The sequence below is a fragment of the Mustelus asterias genome, chromosome 4 (assembly GCF_964213995.1).
Source record: "Mustelus asterias chromosome 4, sMusAst1.hap1.1, whole genome shotgun sequence".
NCBI lineage: Eukaryota > Metazoa > Chordata > Chondrichthyes > Carcharhiniformes > Triakidae > Mustelus > Mustelus asterias.
In genome coordinates this window covers 148,714,470-148,733,976 of record NC_135804.1, presented here as the reverse complement: position 1 = coordinate 148,733,976, position 19,507 = coordinate 148,714,470, and the positions used below count along the sequence as shown (strand labels likewise).

General features: G+C 43.3%; 1 protein-coding gene across 6 annotated transcripts in view; it reads right to left on the bottom strand.

Annotated features, from left to right (window-relative positions):
* Positions 1–19,507, bottom strand: part of LOC144493066 (serine/threonine-protein kinase PAK 3) — a 240,624-nt gene that overhangs the window by 78,041 nt on the left and 143,076 nt on the right. For all 6 annotated transcript variants that reach the window (XM_078211928.1, XM_078211929.1, XM_078211932.1 and 3 more), the window contains 2 exons: positions 8,253–8,449; positions 3,670–3,770 (listed from right to left, as the gene is read on the bottom strand). In XM_078211928.1, coding sequence (XP_078068054.1) covers positions 3,670–3,770; positions 8,253–8,427 — 276 coding nt within the window. In that variant the 5' untranslated portion in view covers positions 8,428–8,449. The remainder of the gene's footprint in view (positions 1–3,669; positions 3,771–8,252; positions 8,450–19,507) is intronic.

Here is a 19,507-nt window from a genome sequence, read left to right as displayed (position 1 = left end):
AGGTTGTGGGGAAATAATCCAAACATTACAGCAGCTTCCTTGAAAGTTTTCAAGTCTGACATGGCTGTTCCTTACTCAATTTGTCAAAGCTACATAAAAATCCATGTGTCAGACTTGGGAGACAAAGTATTATTTACAAGTGTGACTCCAGCAAAAAAATTAATACAAATTATAGAATCCCTACAGTGCAGAAGGAGGCCATTCGGCCCATCAAGTCTGCACTGACAACAATCCCACCCTGGCTCTATCCTCCTAACCCCACCTAATCCCCCTGACACTAAGGAGCATCCACCCAGACCTGTTCCCCATAACCAAGTATTTACCCCACTAATCCCCCCAACCTACAAATCTGGGGACACTAAGGGGCAATTTAGCACGGCCAATCCACTTAACCTGCACATCATTGGTGTGTGGGAGGAAACCCATGCAGACACCCTCAACATCCAGAAATCATAATTAAACTAGTTGAGAGTGTCAAGTTCATTTGCATTAATATGACTTTCTGCTTGATGTAATTTTCTTTTAAACAAAAAAAGCTTATGAATCATAAAATCCCTACCGTGCAGAAGGTGGCCAGTCGGCCCATCGAGTCTGCACTGAATAACCCCACCTTGGCCCTACCCCTGTGCAGACTCCACACAGACAGACAGTCACCCGAGGCTGGAATTGAATCCAGGTCCCTGGCACTGAGAGGCAACAGTGCTAAACACTGTGCCACCGTGCATGCACTAGATAGAGGAGCCCGAAAAAGGGAAAGAGACAGACAGAATTAGAAAATCAGCAAGAAAGAATCAGTGCAGTGGAACACACACAGACTGAACACACGAATTCTAGTGCTCTGTAATCCATCTGCAGTGAATCGTTTAATTTGTTATACAAAGCATGCCATAGGGTGGCACAGGCACTGCTTTCTCAGCGCCAGGGACCTGGGTTCAATTCCAGCCTCAAGTGACTGTGTGGAGTTTGCACATTATCCCCGTGTCTGCATGGATTTCCTCCCACAGTCAAAGATGTGTGGGTTAGGTGGATTGGTCATGCTAAATTGCCCCTTAGTGTCAGGAGGATTAATAGGGTAAAATCTGGGGTTACGGGGATAGGGCCTCGGTGGGATTGTTGTCAGTGTAGACTCAATGGGCCGAATGGGCTTTGAGTGGAAAATCATGTTTCACAAATTTGATTGAGATTTTTGAAGGGGTAACCAAGAAGGTAGATGAGGGCAGGGCTTTGATGTTGTCTACATGGACTTTAGCAAGGCCTTTGACAAGGTACCGCATGGTAGGTTGTTGCAGAAGGTTAAATCTCATGGGATCCAGAGTGAGGTAGCTAAATGGATACAAAACTGCCTTGATGACAGAAGCCAGAGGGTGGTTGTAGAGGGTTGTTTTTCAAACTGGAGGCCTGTGACCAGCAGTGTGCCTCAGGGATCAGTGCTGGGTCCACTGTTATTTGTCATTCATATTAATGATTTGGATGAGAATATAGGAGGCATGGTTAGTAAGTTTGCAGATGACACCAAGATTGGTGACATAGTGGACAGTGAAGAAAGTTATCTCCGATTGCAATGGGATCTTGATCAATTGGGCCAGTGGGCTGACAAATGGCAGATGGAGTTTAATTTAGATAAATGCGAGGTGATGCATTTTGGTAGATTGAACTAGGGCAGGACTTAGTTAATGGTAGGGCATTGGGAAGAGTTAGAGAACAAAGATCTAGGGGTACATGTTCATAGCTCCTTGAAAGTGGAGTCACAGTTGGACAGAGTGGTGAAGAAGGCATTCAGCATGCTTGGTTTCATCAGTCAGAACACTGAATACAGGAGTTAGGACGTCTTGTTGAAGTTGTACAAGACATTGGTAAGGCCACACTTGGAATACTGTGTACAGTTCTGGTCACCCTATTATAGAAAGGATATTATTAAACTAGAAAGAGTGCAGAAAAGATTTACTAGGATGCTGCCAGGACTTGATGGTTTGAGTTATAAGGAGAGGCTGAATAGACTGGGACATTTTTCTCTGGAGCGTAGGAGGCTGAGGGGTGATCTTATAGTGGTCTATAAAATAATGAGGGGCACAGATCAGCTAGATAGTCAATATCTTTTCCCAAAGGTCGGGGAGTCTAAAACTAGAGGGCATAGGTTTAAGGTGAGAAATACAAAAGTGTCCAGAGGGGGCATTTTTTTCCACAGAGGGTGGTGAGTGGCTGGAACAAGCTGCCAGAGGTAGTAGTAGAGGCAGATACAATTTTGTCTTTTAAAAAGCATTTAGATAGTTACATGGATAAAATGGGTAGAGAGGAATATGGGCCAAATGGGATTAGCTTAGGGGTTTTTAAAAAAAAGGGAGGCATGGACAAGTTGGGGTGAAGGACCTGTTTCCATGCTGTAAACCTCTAACTCTATGAATGCCCTCCTTCTGCACTGTAGGGATTCTATGATTCGTCAGCTTTTTTTTGAAAGAAAATTGCATCAAGCAGAAAGTCATATTAATGCAAAAAAATACTTAATACTCAACTAGTTAAATTATGGAATCTGGATGTTGAGGCTCATTTTAAATATAGTTTTTGCATAGATGGAAAATAAAAATACCCTGAGTTTGCATGTTAATTTAAATTAAAAATTCCAAATTTTCTCATCACCAAAAGAGGTTAGTTCTTGCTGGATTGCAATCCTATGGCTGCTGCTCGTTCTTTGTCACCCTACCCAAGTGCTCATTTTTCAATGTGGGAGACTGAGACAGTGAACTGGCAACCAGTGAGTTCATGGCAGAGGCGACTATAGCTCAGGCAAGCCATGTCCACACATGACATTTGCACAGGTGCTCTTTCCAGCAGGGGGCAGTGGACAAACATCTCAATCAGAACATAAGAACAGAAGAACTAGGAGCAGGAGTAGGCCATCTGGCCCCTTGAGCCTGCTCCTCCATTCAATAAGATCATGGCTGATCTTTTTGTGGACTCAGCTCCACTTACCCGCCTGCTCACCAGAACCCTTAATTCCTTTACTGTTCAAAAATCTATCTATTCTTGCTTTCTTGATCAGAAATCTGGATAGATTCATTGATACCATGTCAGGCCGGGAGCACTGTGGGTAATCTGGAGCAACAACCATTGTTCCAAACAAGAACAAGGGATAGGAGCAGGATTAGGTCATGCAGGCCCTCAAACCTGCACTGCCTGTCAATAGGATCCTGGTACTTTCTACCTGTACAGTTTCTTGGATGCTGTTATCGCCCAAAAATCTATGGCTTCCATCTTTAAGATGCACAATAACTGAGCACCTGCAACCCTCTGGAATACCAAATTCCAAAGATTTACCTCAGTCTGGCCTGCCAACTGCTTGTGTTTGTCCTGAGCCTATGGTCCTTGTGCCAGTGAGGAGGGAGCAAAATAGATAGCTCTTCAAACAACACCACATTTGTTGCCTCCTGAACAAGTGACTGGAAATTAGGAAGTTGCTTCAGAATTGTGGGAGGGGGAGTTGTATCTAATCCCCCCACACCCCTCAAACCCCGGGTCAACAGACCTAGCTGCCATAGAACACCTACCAATGCTAATGCGCCCAGAACTCCCAGGCTAAAAAAAAATTCCAATTATTTTCAGTATTTGAAATCATCCGGTCCACTGATTATCGACTGTCAGACCCATTAATGTTTCATGCAAAAGGTTACTCACTGTAAATTCTCCTGTAACTGCATCAAATCCCACATGAATGGTGTGCTCGAAGTCAGAAGGGAGAGAGATCTCTGGACGTTCTTTTTCTTTCTTCTTGTTAGCTAGAAATAGGAAGGGAGCACATATAAATGTTAAAATGGCGTTGGGAAAATTTTGCCTCCAAATATTCTTTCATGAGGATGCAAATTGAGCTTAGTGAATGTAGATGAAGGTGATGATGCCCAGATGGCCTGTTGAGGCATGAACTGAACAGCACAAACCATAGAAGGCCCATCTCTGAAAGCCATCTCTCTATATTAATTGTCCACATAACAAAGTTCATATATACAGTAAAGGCATTTAAAAATACATATCTGAAATCCCTGAAGGAGTGCAATAACTGCACGAACGGATACATCTTACCCATTGTGAACAACATGTAGATTGAAGCATTTATGAATTTCATTAAATGGGCCGTTTAACAGTGTTATGTTTGGCTGTTTGCAGCATCCTTTAATTTAGAAATTACACAAGCCAAGTCATTCAATTGGGTCAAAGATCCATCCCATCTTGATTCTCCCTGCATCAGATAAATAACATTCCCTTTCCAGACTCATCTCCAGCTGATACTAGAACCCAGAACGGATTATTTAATGTAACCAGCTCAGGAAGTTAAAGTTTTTTGGATATGGATAATGGAAATGAATGCATTACAACCACAAAGTCTGCTTCCTGAATGTGCAACTGTGGTATTTGCAGTTATTAGTCCGACACTAAATATATCTGCTATAATGTCCTTTCAATGTTACAAAGCAGAACAGGATTGCATTGCAAGCAACCCTTCTTCCAAATATTAATTGAAAGATACTCACAAACTGGAACAATATGCTTAGGAATGGAATAAGAATTTCCACAGCCATTCTATGGATTTACAGTTATACATTATGTTCCAGATTTTTTTTAAAAAATTCATTCATGGAACATGGGCCTCACTAGCTGGCCAGCATTTATTGCCCATTCCTCACTGCCCTCGAGAAAGTGGTGTTGAGCTGTCTTCTTGAAACACTGCAGTAGCGATTGATACAACTGAGTGGCTTGCTAGGCAACTTAAGAGGGCAGTAGAGAGTCAACCACATTGCTATGGCTCTGGAGTCACACGGAGGCCAGGTCAGGTAAGGACGACAGATTCCTTTCCCTAAAGGACTTTGGTGAACCAGATGGGTTTTTTCTGGCAGTCGACAATGGTTGCATGGTCCTCAATAAATTCTTAATTCCAGGGGCAACATGGTGGCACAGTAGTTAGCATTGCTGCCTCACTGCACCAGGGATCTGGGTTCAATTCCTGGCTTGGGTCGCTATCTGTGTGGTGCGAACTATTGATTGCAGAGTGGAGAGGGTTGGCTCATGAGGAGAGACTGAGTAGACTGGGGCTATACTCATTGGAATTCAGAAGAATGAGGGAAGATCTTATAGAAACATATATTATGAAGGGAGCAGATACGATAGAAGCAGGGAAGTGGTTTCCACTGGCAGGTGAAACTAGAACTAGGAGCATGGCCTCAAAATAAGGGGGAGCAGATTTAGGACTGAGTTGAGGAGGAACTTCTTCACACAAAGGGATTCCTTGCCCGGTGAAGCAGTTGAGGCCACCTCATTTGAATGTTTAAGGCAAGGATAGATAACTCCTTTACTGTTCAAAAATTTAAAGGTCATGATGAGCAGGCAGGCATGTGGAGCTGAGTCCACGAAAAGATCAGCCATGATCTTACTGAATGGCGGAGCAGGCTCGAGGGACCAGATGGCCTACTCCTGCTCCTAGTTATGTTCTTACATATTCTTCCTGTGTCTGCGCGAGTTTCCTCCGGGTACTCCGGTTTCCTCCCACAGTCCAAAGATGTGAGAGTTAGGTGAATTGGCCATGCCAAATTGTCCTTTGTCAGGAGAACTAGCTAGCGTAAATGCACGGGGTTATGGGGATAGGGCCTGGGTGGGATTGTGGTCAGTGCAGACTCGATGGGCCAAATGACTTCCTTCTGCACTGTAAGGATGCTGATATTATTTCTTGAATTCAAATTCCACCATCTGCCGTGCTGGGATTAGAATCCTGGTCCCCAGAACATTAGCTGAGTTTCTGGATCAATAGTCCAGCAATAATACCACGTGACCATCGCTTCCCCTATTAGATTGCTTTTTGCTATCTTGTATATCCCAAGATGTTCTTGTTCAGTACCTCCCGGTGAGGCTTCAAACACTATTCTCCAGTATTTCCTTATGATTCCCTGAGGCTGTGATATATACCCATGCAGAAAAACTGCAGGACTTGAAATTTCTCCATGTCTCAGTTACTAAATGGTCTGGTCTGACTAGGGCACTGTACCATTTGAACATGAACGATTGGTTTATGTATATAGTTTGGGGGTGGTGGGAGGAGCGGCGAGAGAGGGCAAGAACTGGTCACTTGGAAACTTGACACTAGAACAGAAAATGGCAGAAACAGTTTCTCTAAAGAAAAAAAACCCAAAGTTAATGTTTAGGTGCATCCTGTCATACCCAAAATGTCAACTGATCTGCTGCAGGTGTCTGGCAATACCCATTTTAGTTTGCTGTTCTGTTTGGTTTTGATAATTCTTGGAATGATTGAAATCTACTAATACCTAGAGATCTCTTTCAACCTCACCCTAAGCTCTTATGTTTTATTTTATTTCTTGCATGAAACATTCTCCAAAACTTTGCAGTCATTGAAGACCATTCTATTAAGATGTGACTCTGGACTGACTTTCGATCGCATTGCAGAAGATGGTAAGTGGCAACAAGAGCAATTCTGCCGAGTGCCAAATTAAAACATCCGACTTTCTTCAGTCAATATTGGGCTGAAATGAGAGAGTCTGCCCAGCGTATTCACCGCTCAATAAATCAATGTATTTTGTATGGAGGGAGGGGAATTTTCCAACACCCAAAACTTAGTAACTTCATTAAAAAATATTATAGAAAGAAGGTTGATAGATAGTTCCACAATCTTGGGTTAGGTACATTAATTAGACTTTTTCCTCTGAACACCTGCCATGCCTTTAGCAAGAGAGGGACTGATCTCCAAAATAAATAGAGTGAGGAGTCTGAGAGGACTTGCATATTGGCAAATTCACGTCAAATTGCAGGGTTCACTTGCTTCTGACTTTGTGTTCCAAACTTACCTTTTTTTTAAAAATACAAATTGAAGTCTAACTGTATGTGTTAGACTGCGACTACAAATACATGTCATCTTCTTAAGGGGAAGAGCTAAGCTAGCAGTTACTGCCAGGTTTTGAAAGAAGCAAGAGGTCGCTCTCTCTCTGGAGGCTGCTGTTTGGGACCTGGTAGGAGAAATGGGTCTCTCTTATGCCGAAGAGAACTCCCATTCATCTACCCTCACTAAAAGATCTCAGCTTAGTCTCATTGTGGGGGCAGACTCAATGTGCTGTTTCAGGTGAGAAGCACACAGCTGTAAGGGAGACACAGACGCCAGGAAATATGGAAGCTTGAGGAAAGACAAAGAACAAAGAACAAAGAACAGTACAGCACAGGAAACAGGCCCTTCGGCCCTCCAAGCCTGTGCCGCTCCTTGGTCCAACTAGACCAATCGTTTGTATCCCTCCATTCCCAGGCTGCTCATGTGACTATCCAGGTAAGTCTTAAACGATGTCAGCGTGCCTGCCTCCACCACCCTACTTGGCAGCGCATTCCAGGCCCCCACCACCCTCTGTGTAAAAAACGTCCCTCTGATGTCTGAGTTATACTTCGCCCCTCTCAGCTTGAGCCCGTGACCCCTCGTGATCGTCACCTCCGACCTGGGAAAAAGCTTCCCACTGTTCACCCTATCTATACCCTTCATAATCTGGTATACCTCTATTAGATCTCCCCTCATTCTCCGTCTTTCCAAGGAGAACAACCCCAGTCTACCCAATCTCTCCTCATAGCTAAGACCCTCCATACCAGGCAACATCCTGGTAAACCTTCTCTGCACTCTCTCCAATGCCTCCACGTCCTTCTGGTAGTGCGGCGACCAGAACTGGACGCAGTACTCCAAATGTGGCCTAACCAGCGTTCTATACAGCTGCATCATCAGACTCCAGCTTTTATACCTCCAAAATCTTTTTAAAAAAATGCTCCTTGGAATCAAGAAGCCAGCCTGTTACCTTTGCCTGTAGTGCTTTCTGGGGCTACAGGAAGGAAGAAAAAAATCATTTCAGATTCAGCTGGCAGGAGTTCCTGAGACCTTATAACAGCACAATGGATGGACTATTGAAAACCCTCTGCTACGAAATGCATTGGTTACCCTCTATGCTACATTTCCTGTGTAGCTAACAAAGTGAATGACAACAGGCGGCAAGCAAGCATCAAGATAAGCCATGCTGTCCTTCACCCAACACTCAAAAACTTGATTTTCCCTACCAAAATCAGGAACACTGTGGTCAAATATGCCCCCTTTCCCCATAACCCCAGCAAAGCTGCACTAAATTCACAAAGGCCTAGGGTCACATCAGAGCCTTGTCCCATCAAAATATAGATTTTCATCTTCCTTACATGACAACTATTTTAGAAATACAGCAGAGAGGCTGATACATTACTTTTATCACCCGCTCCAGGGAAGATAGAGCGCAGTCTGGCTTTCTTGTTCTTCTCCTCAGGAACCAATGGAAGAGGCTTCGAGCCGTGGTTAAGGGAAGATGAATCGCGATTGTTACTGTTCATTCTCAAGGGAGGAGCTGGTGGTTTCTCTTCAGCATCAATACTATCGGACATCTTCAGCAGTCGTCACATGTATCTGGAGAGAGTGAAGAAAGGAACATTAACATTTTCAGCATTTAAACAGGACACCGCTTGAAGTTCATCTACATGAAGCAATGTACACACTCAGAAAATATCCTGACCAGGCAAGACACATTGAGGGGATAAAAAAAGCAGTAATTTCCTCTTTGGGACATGTTTCAGCTAACAATTGATTGGCAATCTCACTCCCTGTCCTTCACTAGACGTCCCTCGCAAAATGTCAATCCAGATTTACAACCCAGGAGATAGACTGATCAGTCTATGTTTAGACTGTTGACAAGCAAGAATGAAAATCAATTTGAAATATAGCAGTATTGATGTTATAAATCTAAAATACTCCCAACACCCACTCCACCCTGACCTGCATCCTGAATATAGCATTCACTTTGGTGATTTAAAGTGAATGCACCAAGACTGGGCCAGTTTCCCTGCAGAGGGGGAAGCAGTGTCAACAGCTTCAAGTTTTTAGGTGTCCAGATCACCAACAACCTGTCTTGGTCCCCCCATGCTGATACTATAGTTAAGAAAGCCCACCAATGCCTTTACTTTCTCAAGAGACGAAAGGAAATTTAGCATGTTTGCTACAATTTTCACCAACTTCTACAGATGCACCATAGAAAGCATCCTTTCCAGTTGTATCACAGCTTGGTATGGCTCCTGCTCTGTCCACGATTGCAAAAAACTATAAAGGATTGTGAATGAAGCCCAGTCCATCACTCAAACCAGTCTCCCATCCATTGACTGACTACACTTCCCACTGCCTCAGAAAAGCAGCCAGCATAATCAAGGACCCTACACACCCCAGACATTCTCTCTTCCACCTTCTTCCATCAGGAAAAGATACAAAAGTCTGAGGTCACGTATCAACCGACACAAGAACAGCTTCTTCCCTGCTGCTATCAGATTTCGAATGGATCTACCTTGCATTAAGTTGATCTTTCTCTACACCCTAGCTATGACTAACAGTACATTCTGCACTCTCTCCTTTCCTTCTCTATGAACAGTATGCTTTGTTGGTATAGTGCGCAAGAAACAATACTTTTCAGTATATACTACGGGGGGGATGGCAAAATGGGTTTTCTTTTTGTCAACAGGCACTATTTATTCAGGATGATGTTATGGCTGTAGGTTTCTCTAATTTTCCTTTGGGTGAAGCAATTAGCAACAACATGTATTGTCATGGGCTTCATCTAAGTTAATCTCCAAAGGGATGAATAGAATCAAAGTAAATTTTGAAAGGCTGAATTATCCCAAGGGGAAAAGGCGCTGTTAGCCAAATGTTGCTTAATCTCCAAACACAAAAATGTATAAAATTAGCTAGGAATTAGTGCACGTTTTAGAAATACAAAATTGTACGATAACTATGGAAAATCACATTCCTCACCATTCAGTAAGTCTGCATACGGAACATTGAATTAATTGCAAGTGCTGGTGGAATTGAAATATTTTAATAAAAGCAAAATTAACATTCTCACTGGTACCATCAGATACAACCACTTCTGTTGCTGGCAATGCTTAGCTCATCTGAAACAAAATGCTCATCCCTTTCGCATGTTAACCTCGGAATGTTATTTGCAAAGAAAAAAGTCATCTTTAACTAACATTGGTTCCTGTGTTTGGGTGGGAAACAATTACGCCAATCGGTGGCACAGTGGTTAGCACTGCTGCCTCACAGCGCCAGGGATCTGGGTTCAATTACAGCCTCGGGTGACTGTGTAGAGTTTGCTCGTTCGCCCTGTGTCTGCATGGGTTTCCTCTGGGTCCCTCCCACAGTCCAAAGATGTGCAGGGTAGGTTGACTGTTTTTATAAAAACACAGCTTAAATTAGATCTGCACTGGCAAGGCCCACTTAAGGTAATATTTCTGAGACTTCTAGTTTGCATGTCTGCAGTTACACGGTTGGCCTTGGTTGGATATCACCACCATACTTTTTTCTAGAAGAGAGTGATAGAGTTACACTATCCATTTGCAAGTGAAAGCAGAGTTCCATTCTTAAAAACTGGTACAGAATTCCATACAATATTCTTCAACTGCCAGTGATTTTGGTAAAGTCAGAGGTTAGGTGCATTGGCCATGCTAAATTCTCCCTCAGTGTACCCGAACAGGCGCTGGAGTGTGGCGACTAGGAGATTTTCACTGTAACTTTATTGCAGTGTGAATGTAAGCCTACTTGTGACACGAATAAATAAACTTAATGGATAGCAGTAAGAATAGCTCTGCAGGCCATCAGGAAAAGGATTTGAAAAAAAAAACTTTGACATCAGCTGCAGTTATGCTGCAACAACTACACGTTGTAGAAATGTAGGTAAGAAAAGCTAGTGATTACTGAAAGGCAATATATATGTTGAAGTTCCTGCCCTTCTCGGTGGTGTGGCACCATTTTAGAAATTTTTCAAAGTAACACAGCTGCAGGACTGTTCTATTGCCCGTCTTGTTTTGGTGCAGATGAAAATCATGGGGGACAACCATTTGATCAAATATGTCTCAGAGAGCAGCAGTCTTACTGCTTCCATCTATAGACATTCAGCTCAATGCATCCTTTGCATTTTTCTCTCAAGTTTCATCTTTTCCCTGTCTCATGTGTGGTCTGAAATGTAAAACATGCTGCACAACCACGTCACTGGCACACAAGACCCAAGAATTTAAAACACTCAACAGAAGCCTCTATAGAAATAGGATTTGGAGAGTTCAAAAATCAAAATCCCGACACAGTGTGGAAGCAGGCCATTTGGCCCATCGAGCCTGCACCAACTCAGAGCATCCCACCCAAACCCTATCCCCATATTTACCTCACTAATCCACCCTAACCTACACATCATGGGACACCAAGGGGCAATTTAGCATGACCAACCTACCAACTTGCACATCATTGGAATATGGGAGGAAACTCACATGGGGAGAAGGTGCAAACTCCATGCAGACAGTCACCCATGGTTGGAATCGAACCCAGGTTCCTGGCGCTGTGAGGCAGCAGCAGTGCAAACCACTGTGCCACCCTGAAGTTCAACTACACAAGGTTTAAAATCATTCACCTTATCTCCTCAAGAGATCAATGATAACATTGACTGCATGATAACATTGTCACTCCAGCTCCTCACCATTACTTTCTGCCCTCTAACCAAGACAGTAGCCAGGTGATCTCTTCATAAGATGAGTCAATGTCATCGAGTGACTCGTGGATGTCTCTCAGAGACTTCTTTTTTCTGCTGATTATACAGAGAGTTGGGGCCTTGTTTCCACCCAACATCTCAAGCAAATCCCAATAGATTTAATGAAAAAAAACAATATTGCATCACTTCCCTTTTTGGGGGAGGGCGGAGAGTGTTTGCCACAAAAGTGATGCGGATAGCTTTCCTCTCCGGGTCAAAATAAAAAAGTTTGCCAAACTCCCTCAAATGTGGTAACTATTTAGAAATTGACTGGCGCATGTGAGCAGTCTGTAGCATCAGAATCTTGTTCAAAAGGTATTTTTAACAGTCATAGCAACGTGCTGTAGTGCTGTTTGCTAATATTGGAATAATAAAAATTAACACACCCCTAATATAGTGTGGCAGACTGAGTGCATTTATAAACAGGTGCAGGCACAACAGGGTTCTCCAACAATATGGGATTGGGCAAATTTACCATTGAAACCAGGCAAAAGCATTTTATCCCGTCTCCAATGTCAGGCTAAATAAGATTCATCGTTGGAGTTAGAATTGTTTTATTTGCCAGCTTACATCTGGTAAGCATCTGTTCTGTAGAAGACTTAAAAATCCTCAAAAGATCAGTCTGGATTTGAAGGACACAGTTCAGATCAATTTCCAGACTGAAACTGAAATGAATGCAGTAAATATTTTCCCATTTAAACTTCTTCTCCTTGTCCTCTGGGTAATAGCTCATACCAGAGTGGAACTAGGTGACTAAACCACAGGGCGAGCATCCGCTTTTTAACCAAATGTGTACAAGTAATCCCATAGAGATTGCCAATAAAATTGGAGCATCACATTGGTCACATTTTAGCAACTCGTAGCACCTTGCAATATGGAGCAGATGGTATTCAGATTGGTTGCTTATAGGCTACATTTGCAATGCCACATCTATGCCAGAGTGAAGGCAGGTGTGATCACCAATCTGTTCTGATCAGGAAGAGCAGACTGGTGATACGATTACATCGGTGGCATTGCTTGGCATGAGAATAATTGTTCCATGATTGGTAACATTGTGTTGCCAAGTGTGATCTCTGGCTGGATTCTCATTTTTATATAGCAAAGGCATTCATTAAAGCACATTCCTAAACCAGTAAAAATGTATTGGAAAGGAAAAGAACTGGTTCCATTTGCATTGCAAATTTCACTTGGACTTAAAAAAAAACAATCATTGATTGATTACAACTTATTTTAATGGCAGATAAAAATATTGAGGGGATGGGGGAAGTGATTAAAGATATTCTCAAACACAGGATGAAACTAAACGCGAGAAGAATTATTTTTACCCTTCCATCTAGAAGCAGGTATGTCTTGCACCAAAATAAAGACTTGTATTGATACAGCGCCTTTCACAACCACGTCCAAAATGCCTTCCAGTCAAATAGTACTTTCGGAAATATTGTCAACGTTGTAATGTAGGAAACACAACTGTCAATTTGCGCACAGCAAACTCCAACAAACAGCAATCCGATGATGAGCAGATATGTTTTTCTAAGGTTAGGATAACTATTGCTCAGGACACCAGGGGGAATTTCTCTGCGCTTCTTTGAATACAGGAGTTGGGATGTCTTGAAGTTGTACAAGACATTGGTAAGGCCACACTTGGAATACTGTGTACAGTTCTGGTTACCCTTTATAGAAAAGATATTATTAAACTAGAAAGTTTGCAGAAAAGATTTACCAAGGTGCTACTGGGACTTGATGGATTGAGTTATAAGGAGAGGCGGAATAGACTGGGACTTTTTTCTCTGGAGCATAGAAGGCTGAGGGGTGATCTTACAGAGGTCTATAAAATAATGAGGGGCATAGATCAGCTAGATAGTCAATATCTTTTCCCAAAGGTAGGGGAGTCTAAAACTAGAGGGCGTAGGTTTAAGGTAAGAGGGGAAAAATACAAAGTGTTCAGAGGAGCAATTTTTTCACAGAGGGCGGTGAGTGTCTGGAACAAGCTGCCAGAGGCAGTAATAGGAGGCGGGCACAATTTAGTATTTTTAAAAGCATTTAGACAGTTACATGGGTATAGAGGGATATGGGCCAAATGCAGGCAATTGGGACTAGTTTTAGGGGTTTTTAAAAAAAGGCAGCATGGACAAGTTGGGCCAAAGGGCCTGTTTCCATGCTGTAAACCTCGGACTCTATGAAGGTGTCATGGAATCTTTGCATCCACTTAAGAAGGAATAAAGCTGAATCCAAAAGACAGCACCTCCAAGATGGCAGCAATCCCTCAGTACTTCACTGAAGTTTCAGCCTAGATTTTCTGCTCGAGTGTTGGAATGTGACTTGAACCCACAACTTTGACTCAGAGTTGGGAGTGCTACCAATTGAACCATACTGCAGAACCTTGTTGGGGCATCTCCGCTGCTGGCTGGAGAACTGGTGAGACATGCACTGCTGCTCTTCAGAAAGGCCCACTAAACCACAATCCAATCCGTTAGTGACGAGGTCAGCAGCAGGCACTCTCCTGGAATCAAGGGTCGGGCAGATGTTTTGCCAATCAGGAGCTGCTGCTGGCCAATTGGGGACTGACAGCTTGTGTTCAGCAGAGTCACTGAGGAGGCCGTGGTTTCTCAAGGAAGGACAGGCACCAGAGTCATAGGATCACAGAGTGACCCAGGTACATCGGCAGGGAGGATGACAGAGGACAGAGGCTGCCTCTCAATGGGCCCTCAACTCCGTTTCCTGATGTCCACTCCCTCAATCAGGCAACAAATGAGTGAGTCAATCCCAAATCGAAATGGGAAAATTGCTCCCATGGTTATAAAGCCATTGCTTAATTACAATCCACCCTGCCTAATTTTACACTGCACAGAAAAGAGTTAGTGGGTTAGTGCATTCCAGTAATGACAATTACTATTACGCTCTCTATACTCTGCTTAATACTTTGGTGCACCTTTACAGCTAATGGTTACCATAGTCTTGGTGAAAAGCACAATTATTTTGTAGTACCTAGCAGGGTTGCAGAGCCTGGATGACTGGAGTGGTTTTCTGTATTTCTTCTGGGATGGCAAGCATTGTAAATATCGTCACCATTGGTGCCAATTTTTCTTTGGTCACAAGACTCACATTTCCCAATCCACTTGTTTCATATCTCTGGTTCGCTTGATAATTTGTAGAATTTAGGCTTTGTTTCCAATAAGCTCTTAGTCTCTATTTAAAAACTACAGCTGTCTGGCAGAGTCACAGCACCACAATTTCATGTGGTATATGTGCAAATATGTAACGGTCATTTCTCAAAACCTTGCTCATGGATGGCTCCATAAAAGGAGCGTGCGTTGCTTGACACTTTGCAAGAAGCAGAAAACAGCATTGCTGACAAGTAGATGATGCAGCAACATCCAGGTCTCCCCCCACCACGTGCCGTTGCTTATCTGCTGTCAGCTAAAACTAAACATAATTTTATCAATCTTATCACAAAATTCTCCTTGTGTGCGTTTTTCTAATTCAGCCCAAAATATTATCTCCCCTGCACATCGCCGCACAAGCGAAGCTAATGACATTAACCACTCGGCTCCCAGTAAGAGGCAGTTTGCCAAATCAGATTTGACACTTTCCTCATGACAGATTGAAAGTAGCTTCCTCACTTGCACCATCTCTCATTATAACCAATGTTTCAAAAATTGTATGTAATTGGGTGATACTGCTATAAAGTTAATTGAACTCCATTATAATGGTTTTTTTCAAAAACAGAGTGTGTCTGTTAAGGAAGTCTTTGTAATCTTCTGTATGTTGACAATCTACATAAACTACCGGCAACAATACACACTTGTACAGTAAAAGGTACCAGCATGGAGCCACCTCTATGTTCAGATCTGAACACATTTCTGGCCAACACCACACTGACCCTAGGTCTGTGTCATGTGCCTTCTTACATAATTCTTTGGGCGGTACTGTACTCAGTCCCACATTAACCCTGTATACAACCAGACCTTTTACAACATACCCTGGCTAAAGTTCAGCCAGGACTCTGGGTGCGCTGCTTTCCTCCCACAGTGCAAAGATGTGCAGGTTAGATTGGTTGGACATGTTAAAACATTGCCCATAGAGTACCAAGGTATATAGGTTAGGAGGATTCGTGGGGTAAATATGTGGGGTTATGAGGTAAGCCTGGGCAAGTGTCGGTGCAGGCATGATGCGCCAATGGCTTCCTTGTGCACTGTACGGATTCTATGACCAAAGCGCAAGGGTCAATTCCCATGCCAATTGAGTGAGCACAACCAGCTAATGAAACTCTTGAATACTTCGTGCTACTCAAAAGTAAAAAGGGATATGTAACATGTTGCCAAAAGCTCCTGCAGCTTTTTTTTAATAAAAAGGCACAGAAATGGCTCACAAGATTGACAAAGGGTCTGCAGGTGGGAAGAGGTGATGGCCAAAATTAAGGGATTGAAAAGCCAACATGAAAGCATGGATGCAGTGTATGGGTGAGTGGTGGATTGGCACTCTTCTTAACTCATAGGATCATGGGAATCTGCACATGCAGCTTGGAAGGAGAGCTGCCCCATACAGAAGAACTCGAGGGATTATTCCCCAAAATGACTGGCAGTGTGCTATTCCCAGCACAAGGTGGCATGTGGACTCTACATCATCTATAGAGGCCAGACTTGGGAACAAATGCAGGAGAAAATGGCATCTTTTAAAACTTCTTCTCCCAGAGGGTGGTGAATCTCTGGCATTCTCTGCCCACTGAGGTGGTGGAGGCTACCTCGCTGAATATGTTTAAAGCGCGGATGGATGGATTCCTGATCGGTAAGGGAATTAAGGGTTATGGGGATCAGGCGGGTAAGTGGTACTGATCCACGTCAGATCAGCCATGATCTTATTGAATGGCGGGGCAGGCTCGAGGGGCTAGATGGCCTACTCCTGCTCCTATTTCTTATGTTCTTATGTTCTTTTAAGGAATCCGGATGGGTAAATGCTGGATAGTAGATGACCCAAATGTTTTTTAATTTGTTGTTGGAACTTGGGTGTTGCTGGCAAGGCCAGTGTTTGTTGCCCAAGCCCAATTGCCTTGCTAGCTCATTTCAAAGGGGTAGTTAAGAGTCAATCACGTAACTGATGATCTGGAGTCACGTGTGTAGGCCAGACTGGATAAGGGTGGCAGATTTCCTTCTCTAAAGAGCCAAATGAGGTTCTACAATGATCAATAATAGTTTCATGGTCACAATTACTGTAAATGACAGCAGCAGTCACAGTGGGATTTGAATTCATGTCCTTAGAATGCAAGTATGTCACACCTTGACTGTAGAAGCTTGCTCCGATATGCACGAGATGCAATTTTGAGTAACATGTGGACTTCAATTGAAACTGCAGGCAATATGAGGGCTATAGATAGGCCTAGAGGTGGGGATGTGATCGGCGCAACTTGTGGGCCGAAGGGCCTGTTTGTGCTGTGGTTTTCTATGTTCTATGTTCAATGTATTGTAACATGCAATTGGGGAGATTTGATTTATTATCGTCAAGTATTGTTACACCTATCTGGATTAATAGTCCAGTGACTTTACCAGTACACCATCATCTCTCAAACCACCCTCCAATCCATTGGCACGGTCTACACTTCCCGCATAATCAAAGATCCCACACATTCTCTCTTCCACCTTCTTCCATCGGGAAAAAGATACTAAAGTCTGAGGTCATGTACCAATCGACTCGAGAACAGCTTCTTCCATGCTGCTGTCAGACTTTTGAATGGACTTACCTTGCATTAAGTTGATCTTTCTCTACATCCTAGTTATGACTAACGCTACACTCTCTCCTTTCCTTCTCTATGAGCAGTATGCTTTGTCTGTATATTGTGCAGGAAACAATACTTTTCACTGTATACTTGACAATAATAAATCGAATCTCCCCAATTGCATGTTACAATACATTGCCTGCAGTTCCAATTGAAGTCCACATGTTACTGCTCAAAATTGCATCTCATGCCACTTTCCCCATCGGGTCTGCACCAACCACAATCACACCCAGGCACTATTCCTGGACCCCACATATTTACCCTTCTAACCACCCTGACGCTAACGGACAATTTAGCATGGCCAATCCACCGAACCCACACGTCTTTAGACTGTGGGAGGAAACCAGAGCACCCAGAGGAAACCCACGCAGACATGGGGAGAACGTGCAAACTCCACACAAACAGCTTAATGTTCCAGGGTACAGATGCTATAGGAAAGATAGAACAGGAGGTAAGAGAGAAAGGCGAGTTGCACTTTTGATTAGGGAAAGCATCACGGCCGTACTGAGGGGATGGAGGGTGATTTAGCGGTTTGGATCAGAAATTAGCTAGCTGTAAGAAGACAGAGGGTGGTGGTTGATGGGAAATGTTCATCCTGGAGTTCAGTTACTAGTGGTGTACCGCAAGGATCTGTTTTGGGGCCACTGCTGTTTGTCATTTTTACAAATGCCCTGAATGAGGGCGTAGAAGGATGGGTTAGTAAATTTGCAGATGACACTAAAGTCGGTGGAGTTGTGGACAGTGCGGAAGGATGTTGCAGGTTACAGAGGGACATCGATAAGCTGCAGAGCTGGGCTGAGAGGTGACAAATGGAGTTTAATGCGGAAAAGTGTGAGGTGATTCACTTTGGAAGGAGAACAGAGTACTCGGCTAATGGTAAGATACTTGGTAGTATGGATGAGCAGAGAGATCTTGGTGTCCATGTGCATAGATCCCTGAAAGTTGGCACCCAGGTTGATAGGGTTGTTAAGAAGGCGTATGGTGTGTTAGCTTTTATTGGTAGAGGGATTGAGTTTCAGAGCCAGGAGGTCATGTTGCAGCTGTACAAAAAACTCTGGTGCGGCCACACTTGGAGTATTGCGTACAGTTCTGGTCGCCGCATTATAGGAAAGATGTGGATGCATTGGAAAGGGTGCAGAGGAGATTTACCAGGATGTTGCCTGGTATGATGGGAAGGTCTTATGAGGAAAGGCTGAGGGACTTGAGGCTCTTTTCATTAGAGAGAAGAAGGTTAAGAGGTGACTTAATAGAGGCATACAAGATGATCAGAGGATTAGATAGGGTGGACGGTGAGAGCCTTTTTCCTCGGATGGTGATGGCTAGCACAAGGGGACATAGCTTTAAATTGAGGGGTGATATAGGGCAGATGTCAGAGGTAGGTTCTTCACTCAGGGAGTAGTAAGGGCATGGAATGCCCTGTCTGCAACAGTAGTGGACTCGCCAACATTAAGGGCATTTAAATGGTCATTGGATAAACACATGGATGATATTGGAATAGTGTAGATTAGAGGGGCTTTAGATTGGTTTCACTGGTCGGCGCAACATCGAGGGCCGAAGGGCCTGTACTGTTCTATGTTCTATATCAGAGCAAGCTTCTACAATCAAGGTGTGACATACTTGCATTTTCCAATGTTTGTGGTGGAAAGGACAATCAGAAATATGCAATCAACCTCAGGATGAGCAAATGGTAGTCGTGTGCACCTCAGAACACCGGCTAAGGCATTAGTGTTGTGACATCAGGCAAGTATATCAAGCTACTCTGAAAGGAGACTGAATTATGCCCATACTGGCCAAAGCATCACTCACCTGAAAGCAATGCCACACCTAATATTGTGCTCTTAGCTGAGAACAAACATAGGTGTCATTGGGTGACTTGCTCTTTCAGAGAACTAACATGGAACACAATGGACCAAATGGTCGTCTTTTGCAAACATTCTATGATTCCATAACATACTATATTGTAGGTGCTTTAAATACAACCCCCCACCTCCCCCCTTAACTTAATTGGGAAAATAAATCTGAAGGAGGATGTCAGAAACACAGAAAAAGTCCAAAGATTGTACTATAAACACCAACAATAAAATTTGTACAAAATGAAATTGGAGCTCATTTGTCCTAGGGGCATCCCTTGCTC